This window comes from Macrobrachium nipponense, chromosome 2, assembly GCF_015104395.2.
Source record: "Macrobrachium nipponense isolate FS-2020 chromosome 2, ASM1510439v2, whole genome shotgun sequence".
NCBI lineage: Eukaryota > Metazoa > Arthropoda > Malacostraca > Decapoda > Palaemonidae > Macrobrachium > Macrobrachium nipponense.
In genome coordinates this window covers 136,250,816-136,272,154 of record NC_087201.1, presented here as the reverse complement: position 1 = coordinate 136,272,154, position 21,339 = coordinate 136,250,816, and the positions used below count along the sequence as shown (strand labels likewise).

At 40.8% G+C, this 21,339-nt stretch overlaps 1 protein-coding gene across 1 annotated transcript in view; it reads left to right on the top strand.

Annotated features, from left to right (window-relative positions):
• Nucleotides 1-21,339, top strand: part of LOC135221022 (serine/threonine-protein kinase PLK4-like) — a 121,632-nt gene that overhangs the window by 94,269 nt on the left and 6,024 nt on the right. Inside the window, exons 10-11 of the mRNA XM_064258743.1 lie at nucleotides 3,874-4,004; nucleotides 9,278-9,490. Of these exons, the coding sequence (XP_064114813.1) occupies nucleotides 3,874-4,004; nucleotides 9,278-9,490 (344 nt within the window). The remainder of the gene's footprint in view (nucleotides 1-3,873; nucleotides 4,005-9,277; nucleotides 9,491-21,339) is intronic.

The window sequence follows — 21,339 nt, the reverse complement described above, 5'->3', positions numbered from 1 at the left end:
TTCATTTCGTAATATCACTAGAAAGTGTTTATTTCTGATGTCTCTTGCAACGGCAAAAAGAGTCAGCGAGTTGCACGCCCTTGAATCACGAGTCGGCTTCAAAGGAGACTCTGCAATTTGTTCATTCCAGTCTCTCTTTCTTGCCAAAAATGAAAACCCTTCGAATCCCTGGCCCAGAAACTTCGAGGTAAAAGGACTTACTAGTTTGGTGGGCAGAGAGGCAGAAAGATCCCTTTGCCCAGTTAGCGCTCTTAAATTCTATCTGGACAGAAAGAAGCAGTTGGGGGGTTCGCAAAAAGGTCTTTGGTGCTCAGTAAAAGACCCCAAGAGAGCAATGTCCAAGAACGCCTTAGCCTCTTTTTGGTTTAGAAGTGTTATTACGGAAGCTCATAAGAATTGTCCAGATGATTCTTTTAATCTGTTAAGAGTGAGAGCCCACGAAGTAAGGGCAATCGCAACGTCTATTGCGTTTCAAAGAAATATGTCACTTAAAAATATTTTGGATGCAACTTATTGGAGATGCAACTCTGTGTTTGCATCTCATACTTAAAAGATGTGCGAGTTACGTATGAGAAATGTTTTTCTCTAGGTCCGTTTGTGTCAGCACAGACGGTTCTGGGTAAGGGAGCTAGCACCGATCCTTAATAATGTATGTAACCCTCTTGTTGGATGTGTTCTTGAGTTTCCTGTGCATGGAAGTGTCAGGTGTCGCACAGGCGACCTTCACTTCTCTTCACTAGGAGATCGAGTGACAGCTGACTTTTAGAGGGGTACAAAAATTTTTTTTTTTTTTTTTTGTACTATTGTATGTGTGGTTATTGAGTTTTTGGTTGTTTGCTAAGAGTTTGGGGATAGCTCTTGGCAATCTTAGAAATAACACGGGTGTTAGGTTCGGGTGATCGGGATCGGTTGTGTGCTCCTTAAATGAAGGCGTGTTGTCATATAAGCGGATTAGCACCCATTGACAAATGCCAGTTAGGCTCTGTCGAGTAAGTGGATGAGACCCCATCGACAGACCCACAAGAACTCTTGGCCACAGATCACTATCTCGCTAAGGCTCTTGAGGTGAAGCAGACTCCTGGACAGTAGTCACGAAGTCTTCCACCTGATAAGGTAGGAACCAAGGTCTATAAATACCTACAACATTTGTTGTTTACCTGTCTAGTCAGTAGTTAGCTGTCTCTTGCCCTCCACCAAAGGGTGTCAATCAGCTATGTATATATCTGACAGGTAAGTTGAATGTGTAAAAATGATATTGTTATGATACAATAAAGTTTCATACATACTTACCTGGCAGATACTATATACATAGCTATCGATTCCGTCGTCCCCGACAGAAATTCAAATTTCGCGGCACTCGCTACAGGTAGGTCAGGTGATCTACCGCCCTGCTCTGGGTGGCAGGACTAGGAACCATTCCCGTTTTCTAATCAGATTCTCTCTTCCACCTGTCTCCTGCGGGGAGGCTGGGTGGGTCTTCAACTGTATATATCTGCCAGGTAAGTATGTATGAAACTTTATTGTATCATAACAATATCATTTTTCAAAAAATCACAGCGCGCTTAGTTTTCAAGATTAAGAGTTCATTTTTGGCTCCTTTTTTTGTCATTGCCTGAAGTTTAGTATGCAACCATCAGAAATGAAAAAAATTATCATTATCATATATAAATAATGCGATATATGATAGCGCAAAAACGAAATTTCATATATAATTGTATTCAAATCGCGCTGTGCGCAAAACGGTTAAAGGTAACACATTACTTTTTTTCGTTGTAATGTACACTAAATTGCGATCATTTTGGTATATAACACATTGTAAAACGATAAAAGCAACACAGAGAAAGTATTATCACAAAATAATGCATGAATTCGTAACTCTCGGACGTAAACAAATATTTTTTTAAAAAATTCACCATAAATCTAAATATTGTCCTAGAGACTTCCAATTTCTTTCAAAATGAAGACAAATGATTGAATATTACTATACTGTAAGAGAAGTTGCTTACAATTGCAGTTTTCGACCATATCTGACGAGTTAAAGTTGACCGAATGTCGAATTTTTTTATATATATATTTTTATATGCAATTATTTCGGAAATAAGAAAAGCTACAACCTTCAAATATTTTTTGTTTTATTCTGCATGAAATTGCGCACATTTTCATATATAAAACTCTATGAAATGCCTAATATGAAACGGAGCAAATATTCCGAGAATGGGACGTACATATTTCGGAGATTTGTGGCGGAGAATCGGCGCGCGGAGGGAAGGAAAGATTTTTTTTTAAATTCACCATAAATCTAAATATTTTGCTAGAGACTTCGAATTTGTTTCAAGATGAAGATAAATGACTGAATATTACTAGACTGTAAGAGTTTTAGCTTACAATTGCGTTTTTCGACCATTTCGGTAGAGTCAAAGTTGACCGAACGTGGTTTTTTTTGGTTTTTTTCTATTATCGTGATTTATATGCAAATATTTCAAAAATGAGAAAAGCTACAACCTTCAATTATTTTTTGTTGTATTCTACATGAAATTGCGCACATTTTCATATATAAAACTTTATGTAACGGCTAATTTAAAATGGTGCAAACATTACCACAATCGCACGTATGATTTTTTCGGAAGAGTTACCACGCGGACGTAAAGAAAATGTTATTTTTTTCATAAATTCACCATAAATCGAAATATTGTGCTAGAGACTTCCAATTTGTTGCAAAATGAAGGTAAATGCTTGAATATTACTAGAATATAAGCGTTTTAGCTTACAATTGCGTTTTCGACCATTTCGTAGAGTCAAAGTTGACCGAAGGTTGAAATTTTGGCACTTATCGTTATTTATATGAAATATCTCAAAACTGATAAAAGCTACAACCATGGGCGTTTTTTCGACCATTTCGGTAGAGGCAAAGTTGACACGAAGGTTGAAATTTCTGGCACTTATCGTTCTTATTTATTATGAAAATATCTCAAAACTGATAAACAGCTACAACCATGGGTGTTTTTAGTTGTATTGTGCATGAAATTGCGCACATTTCCATATATAAAACTTTATATAACGGCTAATTTTAAAATGGTGCAAACATTACCACAATCGCATGTATGATTTTTTCGGAAGAGTTACCTCGTGGACGTAAGGAAAAAGTTTTTTCATAAATTCAATATAAATCGAAATATTGTGCTAGAGACTTCCAATTAGTTTCAAAATTAAGTTAAATGATTGAATATTACTAGAATATAATCATTTTAGCTTACAATTGCGTTTTTCTACCATTTCGGTAGAGTCAAAGTTGACCGAAGGTTGAAATTTTGGCAATTATCGTTATTCATATGAAAATATCTCAAAACTGATAAAAGCTACAATCATGAGTATTTTATTGTTGTATTATACATAAAAATACGCAAATTTTCATATATAATACTTCATGTAACGGCTAATTTACAATGGTACAAAAATTATGTCAAAGTGACGAAATAATTTTTGAGATGTGTCACAGATACTTTTTAGTGCGGCAAGAAAGAAATTCACGCTTGCGCGCCTGCGTAACGATTGTAAACAAAACAACACCTTGATCCGTGAACTCCCAGCATCCCCCAAGGCGCGTGATTCAAAAGTTTTAGGCTGGTAGGCCTATAAGTATTTTTCCGCGAATTTAAAAAAAAAACTTTTGTAAGTCGACGTAAAATACGTCCAGTCGGCACACAGGAGACAAAAAATGTCGACTTAAAATACGTCCAGTCGGCGTAAGAGGGTTAAGTTGTACAATTCTAGTCAATTGATCTATATAGTATTGCTAAAATGCAGTGAAATTTATTCATTACTCTATGTATATTGTAGATTTAAGTCTTAATTCATTGATATTGACACTTTCAGGACTCAAAATGGTAAGCTGTGGAAATGATTTAACAGTTAGTGATGTTACTGGAACTAAAACTGTACCTAGGTCATCTGCTCCAAATGGGCTCCAAGAGACTTATCATCCCTTATACTTACATTTCAAGGAGGTACAGCACTTGCTTGTTGTTGCAGTTTTTTTGGAGGGAGGAAAAATAGTTTGGGAACTAAAACCAATTAACTTTTATGCTGCTGTGTTTTTTTATCTTTTTACGGAAAGCTATGTAATGTGCTTGTTCTTTGTACAATGAATTTACATTCAGTAATGTTCACTTACATTATTTTCTTCTTGGAAGGTTTTGGTAAAATAAGCTGTTTGCTTTTACTATTTCAAAACTTTTGCTGCCTTTTTTTTTTTTTTAGTAAAAACTGAATCATAAAGGTAAAGATATTTTGTAGGATTAAAACATACTTTTCTTACTAGCATAGTGTTCTTATGTGGGTTGACCATCACTAATTTGGCACCAATGGGACCTGCAGGATGCCAGATTACAACTGGTTAGATTAGAATACACTTTACCCAACAGTTACCCATCATCCTACCTGTGACATACCCTGTAAATCAGTACAAGTTTGTTAATAAGGAAAAAAGAAACATTAAATGAAAAACAAGTGAAATTTTACTGAAGCATAGTCAAAGTAAATGATACAAGTAATTTTGTTAACTTACACAAGGAAGTTCATTACTGCCACATCCAAAGTAAAGAGCTGGAATTTGCAACTATGTAAGGGCATTTACATGTCTGTCTGGATTCTCATCTCCACCACCTAGGAATTTTTTATGTATATATTTTATGTTTTTCTCATCTATATTTACTGTATTTTCTCATTTTTATTTTTACAACCCAAAAGATAACTGCAATTGTGTGTATAGGACGTAGAGCAAACACAAACTCATTCACTGGCATTGGAGAACCAGTTTCATGTTGTTATGCTTATAATTTTTTATGTAAATTACGCTATTCTCATTTATATTTTTATTGCATTATTTTTCTACAACCCAAAAGATAAATCCAATCAAGTGTGTAGGGTACATTTTGAATGCAGAAACTCACTTGCTGGCGTCGGAGAACTTGCTAGTTTGTTTGGATTCATATTGTTATGATTATGATTTGTTTAATTTACATTTTATACTATTCTTATATTTTTACTGCTTTATTTTAAATTTTTAAAACCCAAAAGGTAAAGGTAATCGTGTTTGTAGGATATGTACAAAGTCAGAAATTCATTTGCTGGCATCAGAGATCTTGCTACAGCTTGTTTTGGTTCATGTTGTTATGCATATGATTTTCATATTTTATACTTTTCTCATGTACTATAGTTTTATTGCATTTTCTCGTTTTTTATTTTGACAACCAAGAAGTAAATGCAGTCGTGTGCATAGGCTACATATGAACTCACTCATTCTCTGATGTCAGAGAACCTGCTACAGCTTGTTTTCGTTCATTTTTAAAATTTATATTTCATACTCTTCTCATTTATATTTTTAATGTATATTTTGTCTTTCATTTTTACACTCCAAAAGATAAACGCAATCATGTGTTTAGAGTAATTACGAACGCACACACTCATTTGCTGGCATCAGAGAACTTGTTATAGCTTGTTTTATTTTGTGAAGTTGTTTATTTTACACTGTTCTCATTTATATTTTTACTGGATTTTTTTCATTTTTTACAAACCAAAAGATAAATGCAACTTTGTGCGTTGGGTACGTACATATGCATGCACACAAGCACAAGTAGTGCCAACAAACAGTAGTGGTAGGTTGGTGTTTTGACCAGGGAAATTTGAAATTGCGCTATTGGAAATTAGAGCTGGATTAGTGGTGGTTGACTGTAGTATATTTTAATATTCTTTTGCAGGAGAGCTGAGTCCCATTTATCTAAACAATACGTTTTTTTAGTAAACAGTGAAAAATGTGATAAGTTCAAGCTGGATACTTGGTTGGGGAGAGTATAAAGATAATACATTGAAAATAAAAGGCACAAAATAATGTTAAAGGAACAGAAGAGAGGCTGCAGATAAATAATCTTTAGTGATGGTCTGTATAGCATTGATTACTTCCCAGCACTGTAATGATAACATGTTCATAAATCATCATAACGACACATAGTCCACACTATAATCTCCATTATGCTGATTGGAAATTTTATAAACTTCATGCAAGAGAAATTCCCCTATACCAGTATGTATACATTAGGGAACATAACAGAATAAGTTACAACATTCATTACCAATACTGCAGAAAAGTTTATCCTTCAGTTTTGAAATCAACCCCTGAAGCACAAAATTAATGGTGATTGTACATGAATGATCTAATGAAATCAAAGTATTCATTCATCACATTGCAGAATTTATTCACTAACAAAATTCAATAATCACCTTTTTCTACACTTCCATTGTGGGGTCTTCAGGGATAAAGTATATTGGCTAATAGCAGTGTACAATACACACATTTATAATAAGCACAGTGGAAAGTGTAGTGTCCAGTGCAAAATGAACCACTTTGCTTCTTGTTTCCATCAGCTACTGATAGGAATGCAGTACAATGGGAGAAAAATGTAACAAGTTTTAATAAATTTTGATGTTCTAGTTGTAGAAAAGAAAAATAGCACTGCACAGGACTATGTAAACTTAGGGCTTTACCTTTTAAGGAACCAAGTTTTATACATAGTGGTTTTGATGCTACTGTGAAGTAAAATAGTATGCATATTGGAGTATGGAGACACGTTCTGTCTTTTTATCTATTTATTAAGCGCTGACGTCTCATATCTGCTCGGTACAGTTTCCAGGCTGAAATCACGAGTACGCATCAATTGCGTATAAGCAGTAAATATATACTCATTAAATGTTTGCCAGCGTCATAATTAAAAACCTATATAAAAGTTAAAAAAAAAAATATAATAAAAAAATAAAGATTAACCCTTTAACGCTGATTGGACATATTAAACGTCAATATAAATTGTCTGTTGGGTGCCGATTGGAAGTATGGTATGTCGATATAAAAAAGTATTTTTAAAAATTCGCGGAAAAATAGTTATAGGCCTACTAGGCGAAAACTTTTGAATCACGCGCCTTGGGGAATGCTGGGAGCTCACGGATCAAGGCGTTATTTTGTTTACAATCATTACGCAGGTGTGCAAGCGCGAATTTCTTTCTTCTCGCACTAAACGTATCAGCGACACATCTCAGAAATTATTTCATCACTTTGACATAATTTTTGCACCATTTTATATTAGCTGTTACATGGAGTATTATATATGAAAATGTGTGCACTTTCATGTAGAATACAACAAAAAACAACTCATGGTTGTAGCTTTTATCAGTTTTGAAATATTTTCATATAAATAACAATAAGTGCCAAAATTTCGACCTTTGGTCAACTTTGACTCTAACAAAATGGTCGAAAAACGCAATTGTAAGCTAAAACTCTTATATTTTAGTAATATTCAATCATTTACCTTCATTTTGCAATAAATTGGAAGTCTCTAGCACAATATTTCGATTTATGGTGAATTTATGAAAAAACTTTTTCCTTATGTCCACGCGGTAACTCTTCTGAAAAAATCATAAATTTTTTCGTCCAATTGTCGTAATGTTTGCACCATTTTAAATTAGCTGTTATATAAAGTTTTATATATGGAAATGTGTGCAATTTCATGTAGAATACAACTAAAAACAACCCATGGTTGTAGCTTTTATCAGTTTTGAAATATTTTCATGTAAATAACGATGTGCCAAAATATCAACCTTTGGTCAACTTTGACTCGACCGAAATGGTAAAAAAAACGCAGTTGTAAGCTAAAACTCTTACATTCTAGTAATATTCAATATTTAAGTTTATTTTTCAACAAATTGGAAGTCTCTAGCACAATATTTCGATTTATGGTGAATTTATGAAATAAACTTTTTCCTTACGTCCGCGTGGTAACTTCCGAAAAATGTTTTTCGTCCGATTGTCGTAATGTTTGCACCATTTTAAATTAGCTGTTACATAAAGTTTTATATATGAAAATGTGTGCAATTTCATGTAGAATACAACAAAAGACAACCTATGGTTGTAGCTTTTATCAGTTTTGAAATATTTTTATATAAATAATGATAAATAGAAAAAATTTGTCCTTCGGTCAACTTTAACTTGCAATTGTAAGCTATAACACTTACAGTCTAGTAATATTCAATCAATTACCTTCCTTTTGCAACAAACGGGAAGTCTCTAGCACAATATTTTGATTTATGGTGAATTTTTGAAAACAGCTTTTTTTTTTATGTCCGCGTGTTACGAATTCATGCTTCTTTTTGTGATAATATTTTCTCTGTGTTACCTTGATCGTTTTACAATGTGTTATATACCAAAATGATAGCAATTTAGTGTACAATACAACAAAAAAAAATTAACTCATTAGCTTTAACCGTTTTGCTCACAGCGCGATTTGTATACAATTATATATGAAATTTTTCACGCTGTCATATATCCCAATATTTATATATGATAATGATATTTTTTTCATTTCTGATGGTTGCATACTAAACTTCAGGCAATGACAAAAAAAGAAGCCAAAAATGAACTCTTAATCTTAAAAACTAAGCGTGCTGTGATTTTTTGAAAAAAACATTTTTTCCTCTTCGGCGCTCACTCGCAAACGCCGCCGGCATACGGGAGACAATTTTTAAAATACTGCTTTGGCGTTTAAGGGTTAAAAACAGTAAAAACACAGAAGAACAGTGAAAGGGCCAAAGGCCAGAAATTAAAGCAAGAGACACCCACCCACAGCGGTAGAATAAGGAGGACTGACATGAAAAATTGTCACGGGTAAGTGTACAAAGAATCTGGACAGGTAATTAAGCAATAAATAGATGGGTAGAAGATGATTAGTGGTTGAAACTAGGTACGGTTAGCTTAATCATGATTGATTTAAGATTGGTTAGTTCGTTTATATGTCGGATTCTTCCTACAATATTAAAATGACTGGCATCTATGTGTGTCTTGCGACTTTTACTATGATTTCTTATGTTCGATTGTTCAGAATTCGACAGTCAACAAGCTGTTCTGTAGCTAATACCTTGATGAGAGGGAATATGAGCTAGGCACTACTGTATGAATAAAATTTGTTCAAGAATGTTACATATAGGTGTAATTCAACAATGCATAATTTTTGGTGAAAATTTTGTATTATATGAAATAAAGGTACAGTTACAGTAATATATTACATAGTATGCCATTAGAAAGATAAGAAAAGTTGCCACAAAATTCATATTGGTTTATAGTTGTATGACCAAACTTATTTGTTTGGGGGGTTACAGGAATATATAACCTCTATTTTTATAAATATCTTTAATGGAAATTACAACACCATTTGATGACTGCATATTGCTTTAACAGGTTCGCGATCATTGTCTATACATCGAGAGGGTTCTAACAGAAGTTATGGAGAAGACAGGCTTGAACTGTTTTCCTGTAATAATGGGGCGTAAACCTCCTGGCATAATAACCCCTCCTACATCTGCCCGAGGGAACTCTCAACCAGGTGATGACAAGGAAAACATTCCTCTTTCCATGCAGTCATTTCAGTCTCCTGCAAGGGCTGTGGAACAGGTAAAGTATTTAGCTGGTTATGTGTTTCCATTTCAGTTTTTATAAGGCCTATCCACACTAGGAAACATTGTTTGGAAACAAAGGTTGGAAACTTTTGCAATATATATATACTATATATACAGGCAGTCCCCGGTTATTGGCAGCAGTTCTGTTCTCGGTGAGGTGCTGATAAGCAAAAACCGCCATTAGCCAAAACTTGGCAATTTATGGTGCTTATGGCACCAAGTTTCAGTTAATGGCGCCTCTGTTAGGTCTGCAATGGTGCCATAACTATCATCAGCACCTTATGGTGCCATTAACTATATTATCGACACCTTATTGCACCGAAACCAAAACTCGGTCCATTATGGCACCATGAATCACCAATTTTATGGCATTAAACAAGCACCATAAAACCAGATCGCCATTAACCAAGTCTGCTGATAACCAGGGATTGTCTGTGTTTGTGTGCGTGTGTGTGTGTACATATATATAATATATATATCTATATATATATATATATATATATATATATATATATATACTATATACATACATATACATATATATATCATATACATATATACACACACACACACACACACACACAGTGATACCTCGTTTGTCGAACTTCTAGTCTTCTTTTTTTAACTTCTTTTGTCTTGTTTGTCATCCTTTTTTTTTTTTTACTTTTTGGTTTATTCGTGATTTTCGCGTTTTTTCAAAAAAAAAAAATTTTTTGAGAATATTTTGTCTTGTTTGTCAAACAAATGCTCGTACTTCGAACTGACTGATTATTTAGTTTATACTTGTACGTATTCCATGGCCTACTGGGTCTTACAAGTTAAACATTATTCAAATTTCAAAGTAAAGTATATAGTTTAATGATGATAATATTTGACAAAATAAATAAAAGTATAAAGTATTTGATATAAAACATAGCTTTCAGTATAATATTTAGCATAAAAGATGTATAAAATTGTACGTAACCGCGGTGATGTCACGCCCAGCTGACTTGAGAGTAAACGAGGGAGCGTTGATATGTTGAGGAGAGAAGAAGAGAGAGTTAAAATATTACTGTGTGCATGTAAAAGCAAGAACAATTCACATAAAGAGGAACTTTCCAAGTGAATTTAATGTAATGACAAAATGTGAAAACAAACAAATGCAATACGGAAAAAATGAAAAAAAAGTCTTAACAGTACGCCAAGTGAGACGGTCTAGTTAAACAATATTAGCAAAATAGTAAATGAAAGAACAAAGCTTTTCACAATAGAATTTAGCACAAATGATTAACAAAATCATTCGTCATTGCGATGATACATAGCTAACTTGAGGTAGAGGGAGGGAGCGTTTATATTTGTTCCGACACGGCATACAAACCTTCGGTCCTTTTACAATAGGAAGGTACTAGTGGCAGCTGGATAGGTCGTAAGCTTTCGAACAAGGGGTTCGGTAGTTAACTGCTTGTCCGACAGGCGCGCGCGCGCGACTGGGAGGTAAACAAACCACTTTTGCTTTCGGCCTGCTGGCGTGTGGACGTGTATCATCGCTCTCTGCCCGCTTCATCGTCGTTGCTTTCGCATGGTTGTGTTTTTCTTTTTCTATTTATCTAGTGAAACTGAATTGTAAGTAATATCATTTCATATTTATTTCCATTGAATTCAATTGTGAATTAAAGGATCTTGGTTTCACCACGCCCTCCGATTACCCGAGTGCCGGGATTGAAGGGCGTAAATGCGGGAATTCATTTTCCCAGAAATGATCCTCGTATTGTGTATGCTCGGTGCCGAGGGCGGGAGAGCGCTCGCTCCGAGCGTATATTTTGGTTGGAAATGTGTAGATGAAATCGTAAGTAAGTGCTCTTTTCATTTATATTTTTTTTTGTTTTTTTGACCTGTATGCTCGTTGCCGAGCGAATGCGCTCGGCACGAAAACTTATTCTGTATGGAAGTGGAATCGCAAGTACAGTATTCTTTTTCATTTTCATATATATTATTTTGATTGTAGCAATACTCATTTTGGATCAGTTTCCGAGCTTACCCGGAAATTGATCCTTTCCCCTTTTTATTTGAATGAAGTGAAATCGCAAGTGCAGTTCTTTTTCATTTTCATATTTTATTGAGATTGCATTGTTTACTTGGATCAATGTTTCCGCTATTTCCCGGGAATTGATCCTTCCCCTTTTATTTGTATGAAGTGAAATTGCAAGCGCAGTATTCTTTTTCATTTTCATATATATTTTGATTGCATCAATTCATTATGGATCAAGGTTTCCAGTTCATAATCGGGAATGGATCCTTTTAACCCTTGCGCTCGGTACCGAGGGCGCAAATGCACTCGATCCGAGCCCTTATTCATTGTGAAGTGAATCGTAATGCAAGATTCTTTTTCATTTTATTCCTTTTATTATTGATTGCATCAATATTTATTTGGTTCAAGTTCCGCTCAGTCAGGGAATTGATCCTTATGCCCTTGCATTCGGGCCGAGGGCACGATTGCTCTCGGGCTCTTATTATTATGGTTTAGGACATGGGTGCTGTGCGGGGGTGGGGAAACGAGAGGCCCCCCCCCCCCCCCCCCCCCCACCCCCCCCCCCCCCCCCCCCCCCCGCTCAGCTCCCACAGATGGCCCTTCCCCTTGGGGGGGGGAGGTTATCTGCGTTCTTCTCCTCACCCGATCCGTCGAGCGCGGGGGAGGGCGCTCGGTGCCCGATGTACAATTGTATTCGGGGTCTTCCACTCGTTCAGAGAGGGCTCACCCCCCCGCGCGAGGGGACTTCCCCCCCACTAATCGCTACTACTGTTATTTCCGCAGGTGCTACTGCCACGAGGGTGGACCTTGGTGAGGTATGGGCGTCCTTCCATTTGCAGGGCGTGCTAGTGTCCAGGGGCTGCGGTTCTATGTCTGGGCCTACTGCGGTCACCCATGGAGTGGTGACCACGCTCCAGGTGACGACGTCCCTCCTCACCTGGTGTACTCGCCTCACGTGGTAACAGTCTTGCCTACAGCCGCTGTGAAGTGCCGTTCGCCGTACCGAGAGGGGGGCGTGCCGCCGCCGCTCGTGGTTGCCGCGCTGCCGCGACCACACTTCCGCTGCCCTAGAGCTCGCCCCTGGACCTGCCGCCGGTACCAGGATGTTGCTGGCTGCTGCTCCACTTCCTGGCTGTCCCTGCCGTTGCTGCTCTGGCTGTCCCTGCCGTTGCTGCGCTGGCTGTCCCTACCGATGCTGTGCTGGCTGTGCCTGCTGTTCCTGAGATGCCCATACCTGCTGACGTCGTCCCTGTTCGTGGTGGTTACTACCCCAGACTTTGGTCTGTCTGTACAGGTGCGTCCGGGCCCTGTGGCTTCGGCTACAGCAGCCCCGGCTCCGCCCTGGATAGCAGATCTTACGTCTGTCCTGAGGAAGCTGACGAAGAAGAGGAGGAAGGTGTCATCGTCGTCGTCTTCATCTTCTTCATCGTCGTCGGCTGCCGCCTCTTCCCCTTCGACTTCTAAGGCTTCACAGCCGAGGAAGAAGAAGGTTGCCTCCTCCCTCCTAAGAAGTCTCCCTCGGGAGCTTCTCGGGACCCGTCTCACCTCGGTGGGACGGGAGGGTTCCTTCCGCTGGTCCTCCTGCTCCTTCGGGAGCGGGGCCCGTCTCTTCTTCCGCAAGGAAGAAGACTACGGGGACCAGAGGGGTACCGCTAACCGGTACTTCCTCGCCTGGTGTCAGTGGTTTCTGCCCACTGCATCAGGGTTCCGTCTCGGCCTCGAAGTCGTTCGCGGGAGGTCCGAGTGGGTACGGTCACCTAACCAGCGACCGTGGCAAGCCAGGAAACCAGACCTCTGAGTCCGCTCAGCGTCAGGTTCACGACGGGGGGCGGAAGACTGGTGAATCAGCCGCTCACTGCGACTCTCTCACCAGACCAGCTCTCCCGCTCTCGCGGCGACCAGCTGGCTACCCGTGGACGTGACGGGTCCACGACCGCCACGGCTGAGGCTGGGAAAGAGGTCCTCCGTTCGCCTCCTCCTCCTAAGAAGTCCTCTCTCGGGAGCTTCTCGGGACACCGTCTCACCTCGGTGGGACGGAGGGATCCTTCCGCTGGTCCTCCTGCTCCTTCGGGAGCGAGGGGCCGTCTCTTCTTCCGCAAGGAAGAAGGACTACGGGGACCAGAGGGGTACCGGCTAACCGGTACTTCCTCGCCTGGTGTCAGTGGTTCTGCCACTGCATCAGGGTCCGTCTCGGCCTCTATCGTTCGCGGGAGGTACCGAGTGGTACGGATCACCTACCGCGACCGTGAGAGGACGACTGAGCCAGGACAGACTCTGAGTCCGATCAGCGGTCAGTTCACGGCCACGGGGCGAAGACTGGTGACAGCCGCTCACGCGACTCTCACCAGACCAGCTCTCGCTCGCGGCGACCAGCTGGCTACCCGGGACGTGACGGTCCACGACCGGCCCACGGGCTGAGGCTGGGAAGAGGTCCTCCCGTTCGCCGGTGCCAGCCACGGCTGGAACCAGCGACGTGACGTGCCGTGAGGACAAGCACCGGTTCTCACTGTGACAGTGGAGCCTGCAGGTCGCCTGACCGTCGCTCTCGACTAGAGAGCGATCGGGTACGGCAACCAGCACCAGCCTCTTCTGACACTCGAGATCGGGGCCGCTGTGCTCAGTCCAGCCGTTCTCCACAGCGAGACGGTTCGACCAGGCCTGCAGCTCGATCGCCACCGCGGGTTGACGATCGCCTGCAGCCCTCCAAGCCTGCTGGTTCTGCCAGCGAGCGAGGAGGGAGCGTCAGGTCTGCCTCTCCCGTACCTTCAACCTCCTCGGGTTACACCGGAGGAGCGAGGTATTGAGGAGTGATCGTGAGGGGTGCGCCCCTCATGATCCCACCACGACGCCCTACGTGCCAGGCACGGTTCTTGGACCGGCCAGGACGTATGCGCAAGTGGATGAGAAGACCGAGAGGGCTGTCGCTGTTCCCCCTTCTTAGGAGGAAGGTTCTCGGAATATGCTCTTGTTTGAAGGGCTTAAAACGGTTCCCACTCTGCAAGATGCTGTGACTTCCGAGATCCAGAGGAACTTTGCCGAGGTTATGGCGCTGATTCGTCAGCACAACGACCTCGGGGAAGGATCGCCGCTCCCACCAGCAGAGCCACGTCTCGGCTCGAGTCGTTTTGGGGCCCGAGAGGGAACCCAAATCGACGGTGGGTCTGCCGCGATCGGAGCTTGCCGACTGTGTTGAACCAGGTAGTCTCTCGTCTCCGGACAAGAAGGCTCTCTCAGTTCTGGCCGGTCGAACAAGCTACTTCACCTCCTCTACTGCGACATAGGCGTTTTTCTACGTGTCTTCGGACACCGTATTTGAATACCCTTCGGTCCTCCTGAGGTTTCGACCTCGACGAGGACTGGAATGAGTCGGAGGACGGTATCGGCTCTCTCCTGTCAGGTGTCGATCAGCCCCACCCAGACGACGTTCACCGTGGCGGCAGACCCTTACCTACAGTATGAGTTCGTAACCCTCCTCGGGAAAACGTTTTCTCCTGACGATACGTTTTCCCAGGCTCTGAGAGGCCATCGCCGTAAGGCGATGGCTGCTCCTTTTCTTCTCCAACTGCTAGTTCCGCTGGGAAGGCGAGCCAGTATCCAATTCCTCCCCCATTCCCTCTCTCCTTACGGCTACGAGGGAAAGGGGAGGGATCCTACAGAGATTTCTCTGTAAGATCCCACGTTAGGGGCTGCGCTACCGGGGGGTGGGACCTTCGGGTCCTACCTGACGTAAGCCCCGGTCGTTGAGGAGGGATCCTGCCCCTTTCTCGATTTCTATGGGAATCGGGAGGATCACCAGCCGATATCGTTTGACGAATTCGGTGGGGGGTTTCGCAGAGTGCTTAGAATTCTACGGAATTTCTAGCGCACTCAGAGTGTTCGAGTTTTTTACGATCTCCAAACACTTAGGCGAGACCACGGTCCAAAGTGAGCGAGAATCCCCGATAATTGTTACACGATAATCGGGAACCTCGCTTATGCTCGAATTCCTGTAATTTCTAGCATTTGGAAGAAGACTGCTGCTGAAAGAAGAGTATCTCACAGTAGGCGATTAACCTCCTGGAATAGAGAAGAACGGACGGGAACTTCCAGTTTGGCTTGAACTATCGTCTTCGGTATTCTGTTCACCATTGAAGCTTTCCTTTGGGAAAGACTTCTCCTTCACTCTCTTGACTAAGAGAACGAAGGCGGTCGATCTCCAATCCTTATTCTCATTCCTCGAGAGGATAAGAATTTAGGATGGAGGTCGTGGTACAGAACCTACAAATATACTACGTATATTACCCTCGCGACATGATTCTTTTAACAGTTGAATTGTCCGTGGGGTAGGCGCATACCGTAATTAACTCTACGGTTTGTGACCGAGACGAATTGTATCTTAATTGAACTGCAACTCGGGGTTGCCTGCAACCTCCCAGCAGTTATCAGTTTCGATTTTAGATACTTGGTATTGTCATGACAACACCAAATCAGCTTTTGTATTTACCGAAATCCGTTTCGGTTAAATATAATTGCTCGAGCGTATTCTTTATGCTCGATGGTTCTAGCCGAACGCATTCCTTCGTGGAATAATGGATTACCTGCAAACTTCAGGATGGAGAGTCACCGAGAGCTACTGCGTATTGAACTGCCTGATAGCGGCTCAGTATCAGCTAGGTCTCGGAGATGCACGGTCGGTTACGTCTCTCTCTCCCCTGGTTTGATTGACTACCGAACCGTATCTCTGCCCAACAATCATGGACTTAGGTCTCTGATTAACGGGGATTCTCGCAATAATGAAGGACCGTCTACTGCTGTGACGCTCGATTTCATCGCCTTCGACATTGCGAGAATTTTCAACAGAGATATCTCTTGGACTCTTTCATCTTTCTGTTTACCGCACGGTAACAGAAGTCTGTACTAGTCACCCGCTGCATCGCACCGCGATAATGCGAATGATTTTTGCAGACATCTGAGTTTGTCTTCAAAATATCTCGTATTCGTAGGTGTGCAATTATTCATTGCTCGCCCCGAATTAACAGATATGTCAGAAGACATCGCCTACTCTCCGACCTGACAGCTCTACGTACTTCCAAATGTTCAGCCCATGAGAAGCAGTTCTTCAGGCAGTATTTCCCTGTCTTCATTACTGAAAAGCGCTCCGCTTTTATTGCAACTACGATCGCACCGGACAGCAATGAATAGCGGTTAGCGTTCTCAGTCTTTGTAGCACAGGTTCAGAATCTTGAGAATCCTTCTCTCGGTTCAGCTGTGAAGACGTAGGTTGCATTTTCTGTACACCTTCGTCTTCAACGACACATAGTGTTGTTTCTCCTTAGCCGAGAATCAACTATACTATGAGATATCTTGCCATCAGGGACCTCGGTCTCTAGAAGGCAATTGACTTTCGCCTGTTGGGCACATGCCTTAAGAGAGTCATCACCTTGCCTTCTGGCATCGGTGACGAACAAATTATTTGTTTAGTCTCTTGGCATAACCCTTTTAAGGCGAAGGTCACGTGACTTGCTCGGGTGCTTGGACAACTTGCCTCCTACCGAACGCAGTCAATCGGCAGCTGTCAGAGCGCCCAAGTCTGTTACGAACTTCGCTGTGGACTTAGTTCGGTTGTTCCATAACAGTCTTTTCTTCGTCCTAAAGCTTGTCACAGTACCCATACCATCGACACCCACCATTGAGTGTCGGTGTCCTATCCACTACCGAGAAGAACAACTTCGCTGCAGACGGATAGACCAGTATGGGTACAGGACATCACCGAAGTCGAGAAGAGGGATAGGTCATACGACCATTCCCTTCTTTTCCTCTGAGGTAATTGCATGACTTTTCCTGCGAAGTCAAGCATCCGGGGATGGGGATTCGTGACGCTCGATTTTGTACCGAATTCGTAGCGAAGACTCTGAACCCTTCGGTTCCTGACGATCGGTTAGAGTCCTTCACAATCCCCTCCCTAATGGACTTCACCACCTTCGATGCGAAGGAGATGCTGCTTTGTCCTGTGAAAGCGCGACCGCGCTTTCTGAAGAAACTCGACATCCCAGGCTGAGTGTTGAAGACTCTTCGTCAGCACCAAGATGACCTAGAAGTACACTCCCTCGAGTTACACAAGAACTTCTCCGTGGCGCAGGTACTGAAGGCAGGGGTCTGGTACAACCAGACCACTGGCACCTCCTTCTACCTTTTAGATATTGCCCACAGGTCCTTGGATCGTTTTCCTTGGGACCCGTGGTGGCTGCTCAACACGTTGTGTAGCTAACCCAGACCCTAGCAGGCTGAACAGCATCGAGTCCTGGTGTGACTGTAAGAATAGATAAGTGAATGAGAGAGTGACTGGCTTCTCTTCCTATCTTTTTCTCCCCTCTACCTGTGGGTAGAGGGATACGGTCATCACCTTGCTGGATAAGGACGAGATGCCGGTGAGCTACTCGACAGAGCCCCAATCCTATCCCTTTCACTAGGGATGGGAGCGAATATCCACCACTTCCTCCTACAAGGGGGAGGAAGTGGATGCCAACAAGAGACAAACCATAACTTTATGTTGCCTCTTGCAAATAGGAACTTGTTCTTGTTTGCTGGTACGAAGAGATACGCGTGCCTCTCTCTTAGTACTTGGTCCAGAGGTCTGACCATTGATCCTGCGGTGCACACCCCGATCAATCGGACAGAGGCTTGGATCCCTCCCTCGCTCTTACGACCAGGGAGGCATTCCAAGGTTGGGCGAACACCAGTCTGTTCACAAAAGACTCAGATTCCTCCCACCAAGAAGTGAGTCTTCCTATTGTAAAAGGACCGAAGGTTTGTATGCCGTGTCGGAACAAATGACAATTTGTCCAAAATTGCATTTTTCCTAACTATACAAACCTGAGGTCCTTTTACACATAGTCCCACCTCATGCCACCCCTCACTCTGCAGTTTTTGCTTGGGCCAAAAGCAAAAGTTATTTGTTTACCTCCCATCTATATATATATATATATATTATATATATATATATATATATATATATATATATATATATATATATATATATATATAGCCATATCACATTACCGTGATTCATATACGTACATACATTGAGTTACAAATGTTCTTTAATATCTAATTCACTCTACCTCGGAATTAATATATTTTCATATATGCTTAACCAAAGGAGAATTTTATTAGGCGATAATAGAATTGTCGGCGCCCAGGCACGAACCCAGGATACCATACAAATCCAGGAACGTCAGTGAAGCTTTTACCCACTCCACCACCGCAAGAGCTATAAGTTAATGCCGTCTCACCCTCAAATACCTTTCGCGCTGAGGTATTCGCTGATTTGGAGCCAACATTAACCCACCTCGACCTCGGTAGTGTTGTAGTGCTTATGACAGCACGTAGCCATTAATATAAGTCATATCACATTACCGTGATTCATATACAGTGATTCATCTACATACATCGAGCTACAAATATCCTTTAATATCTAATTCACTCTACCTCAGAATTAATATATTTTCATGTATGCTTAACAGAAGGGGAATTTTATTAGGCGATAATAGAATTGTCGGCGCCCAGGCACGAACCCATGACACCATACAAATCCAGGAACGTCAATGAAGCTTTTACCCACTCCACCACCGCAAGAGGCTATAAGTTAATGCTATCTCTCACCCTCAAATACCTTTTGCTCTCAGGTATTCGCTGATTTGGAGCCAGCATTAACTCACCTCGACCTCGGTAGTGTTGTAGTGCTTATGACAGCACGTAGCCATTAATATAAGTCATATCACATTACCGTGATTCATATACATACATTGAGCTACAAATGTCCTTTAATATCTAATTCACTCTACCTCAGAATTGATATATTTTCATATATGCTTAAGCGAAAGGGAATTTTATTAGGTGATAATAGAATTGTCGGCGGCCAGGCGCGAACCCAGGACACCATACAAATCCAGGAACGTCAGTGAAGCTTTTACCCACTCCACCACTGCAAGAGGCTATAAGTTAATGCCGTCTCTCACCCTCAAATACCTTTCGTGCTCAGGTATTCGCTGATTTGGAGCCAGCATTAACCCACCTCGACCTCGGTAGTGTTGTAGTGCTTATGACGGCACGTAGCCATTAATATAAGTCATATCACATTACTGTGATTCATATTTATAAAACTTTATGTAACGGCTAATTTAAAATGGTGCAAACATTACGACAATCGGAGGAAAAAATTTATGATTTTTTCGGAAGAGTTACAGCGTGGATGTAAGGAAAAAGTTTTTTTCATAAATTCACCATAAATCGAAATATTGTGCTAGAGACTTCCAATTTATTGCAAAATGACGGTAAATGATTGAATATTACTAGAATATTAAGAGTTTTAGCTTACAATTGCGTTTTTTTACAATTTCGGTCGAGTCAAAGTTGACCGAAGGTTGAAATTTTGGCACTTATCGTTATTTATATGAAAATATTTCAAATGAAATTCTACGTGAAATTGCGCACATTTTCATATATGATATACTCCATGTAACAGCTAATATAAAATGGTGCAAAAATTATGTCAAAGTGACCAAATAATTTCTGAGATGTGTCGCTCATGCTTTTTAGTGCGAGAAGAAAGAAATTCGCGCTTGTGCGCCTGGGTAATGATTGTAAACAAAACAACGCCTTGATCCGTGAGCTCCCAGCATCCCCCAAGGCACGTGATTCAAAAATTTTCGCCTAGTAGGCCTATAACTATTTTTCCGCGAATTTAAAGGAAAAAAATTTTATATCGACATAAGTACCATACGTCCAATCGGCGTTAAATGGTTGAAGTGTTCCTTCACTTTTTTTTCTCTTGTTATTGATTTTCATATGCATATCACTAACCACCAGCTAGAGAGTTTGTTGTACAGTGATTCATTCATCTTGCATCATCTGACTTCACAATTCACCTTCTATAAGAGGATTGTTGATATATAATTTGAATAAATATCATGATCATAATAAATGATATTAGAAACCTTGAAAGCTCAAAACTCATTTATATCTTATATTTTATGACATTTCATACTAATCAGCCTTGACAAAAACTTTGCACACTGAAAATTATCTAAATGATGTACAGCAGTCTATCTCTGGCTGTAAATAAATAAAATAATGTGTAATAGATTTCAGAATGAACATTTGCTAAAAAAAATTCATAGTTACTTCAGATCACTAGGGTGTCAAATGGACCCAAAGGGAGCATGAGGGTGTGGGGCTGCTTATATGAGAACTCCACAGTAATGAATTATTGTATTGTAGAGTTAATTAGTTTGAAAATATATCTACTCACATCTCTCAGTGACTTGTGATGTAGCTAATTGTGCTGTTAAGACATATTTAAGCTTAATCAAACAAAGAGTTTTATTTTAAATCTTATATGGTTGCGATATGTAATAGTGTTCTATATTGAACCATATTGGAGTATGTATAATTATTTTTTGAAAATACTAAATTTTTATCAGGATAGTGAAGGCAATGCATGATGAGTGATAACAAAATAAAGGACTTTTTGTGTCATTTTGATAACTTTTTTAGACCCTTAATCCCTGATTTGTAACCTGAGTAATTTTATACTTTAGATATTTCAATTTTATACCCTTGATATTTCAGTTGTAAAGTTGATTGTAAACATTTTTTTGTCATAATTTTGTGAAATGTCATTAGTCAGGGACTGTAAAGGGTACTGGTAAGTCAGATGGAAGAAAGAGAATATGAACGGAGGTACAGAAAAAGTTATGAAAGATGTTGCATGTAGAGGCTGAAGAGGTGTGTCAAAGAACTTTTGAGTAATGCCTACAGTGCACCACATGAGGTGCACTGATGGGACTACCTCCCAC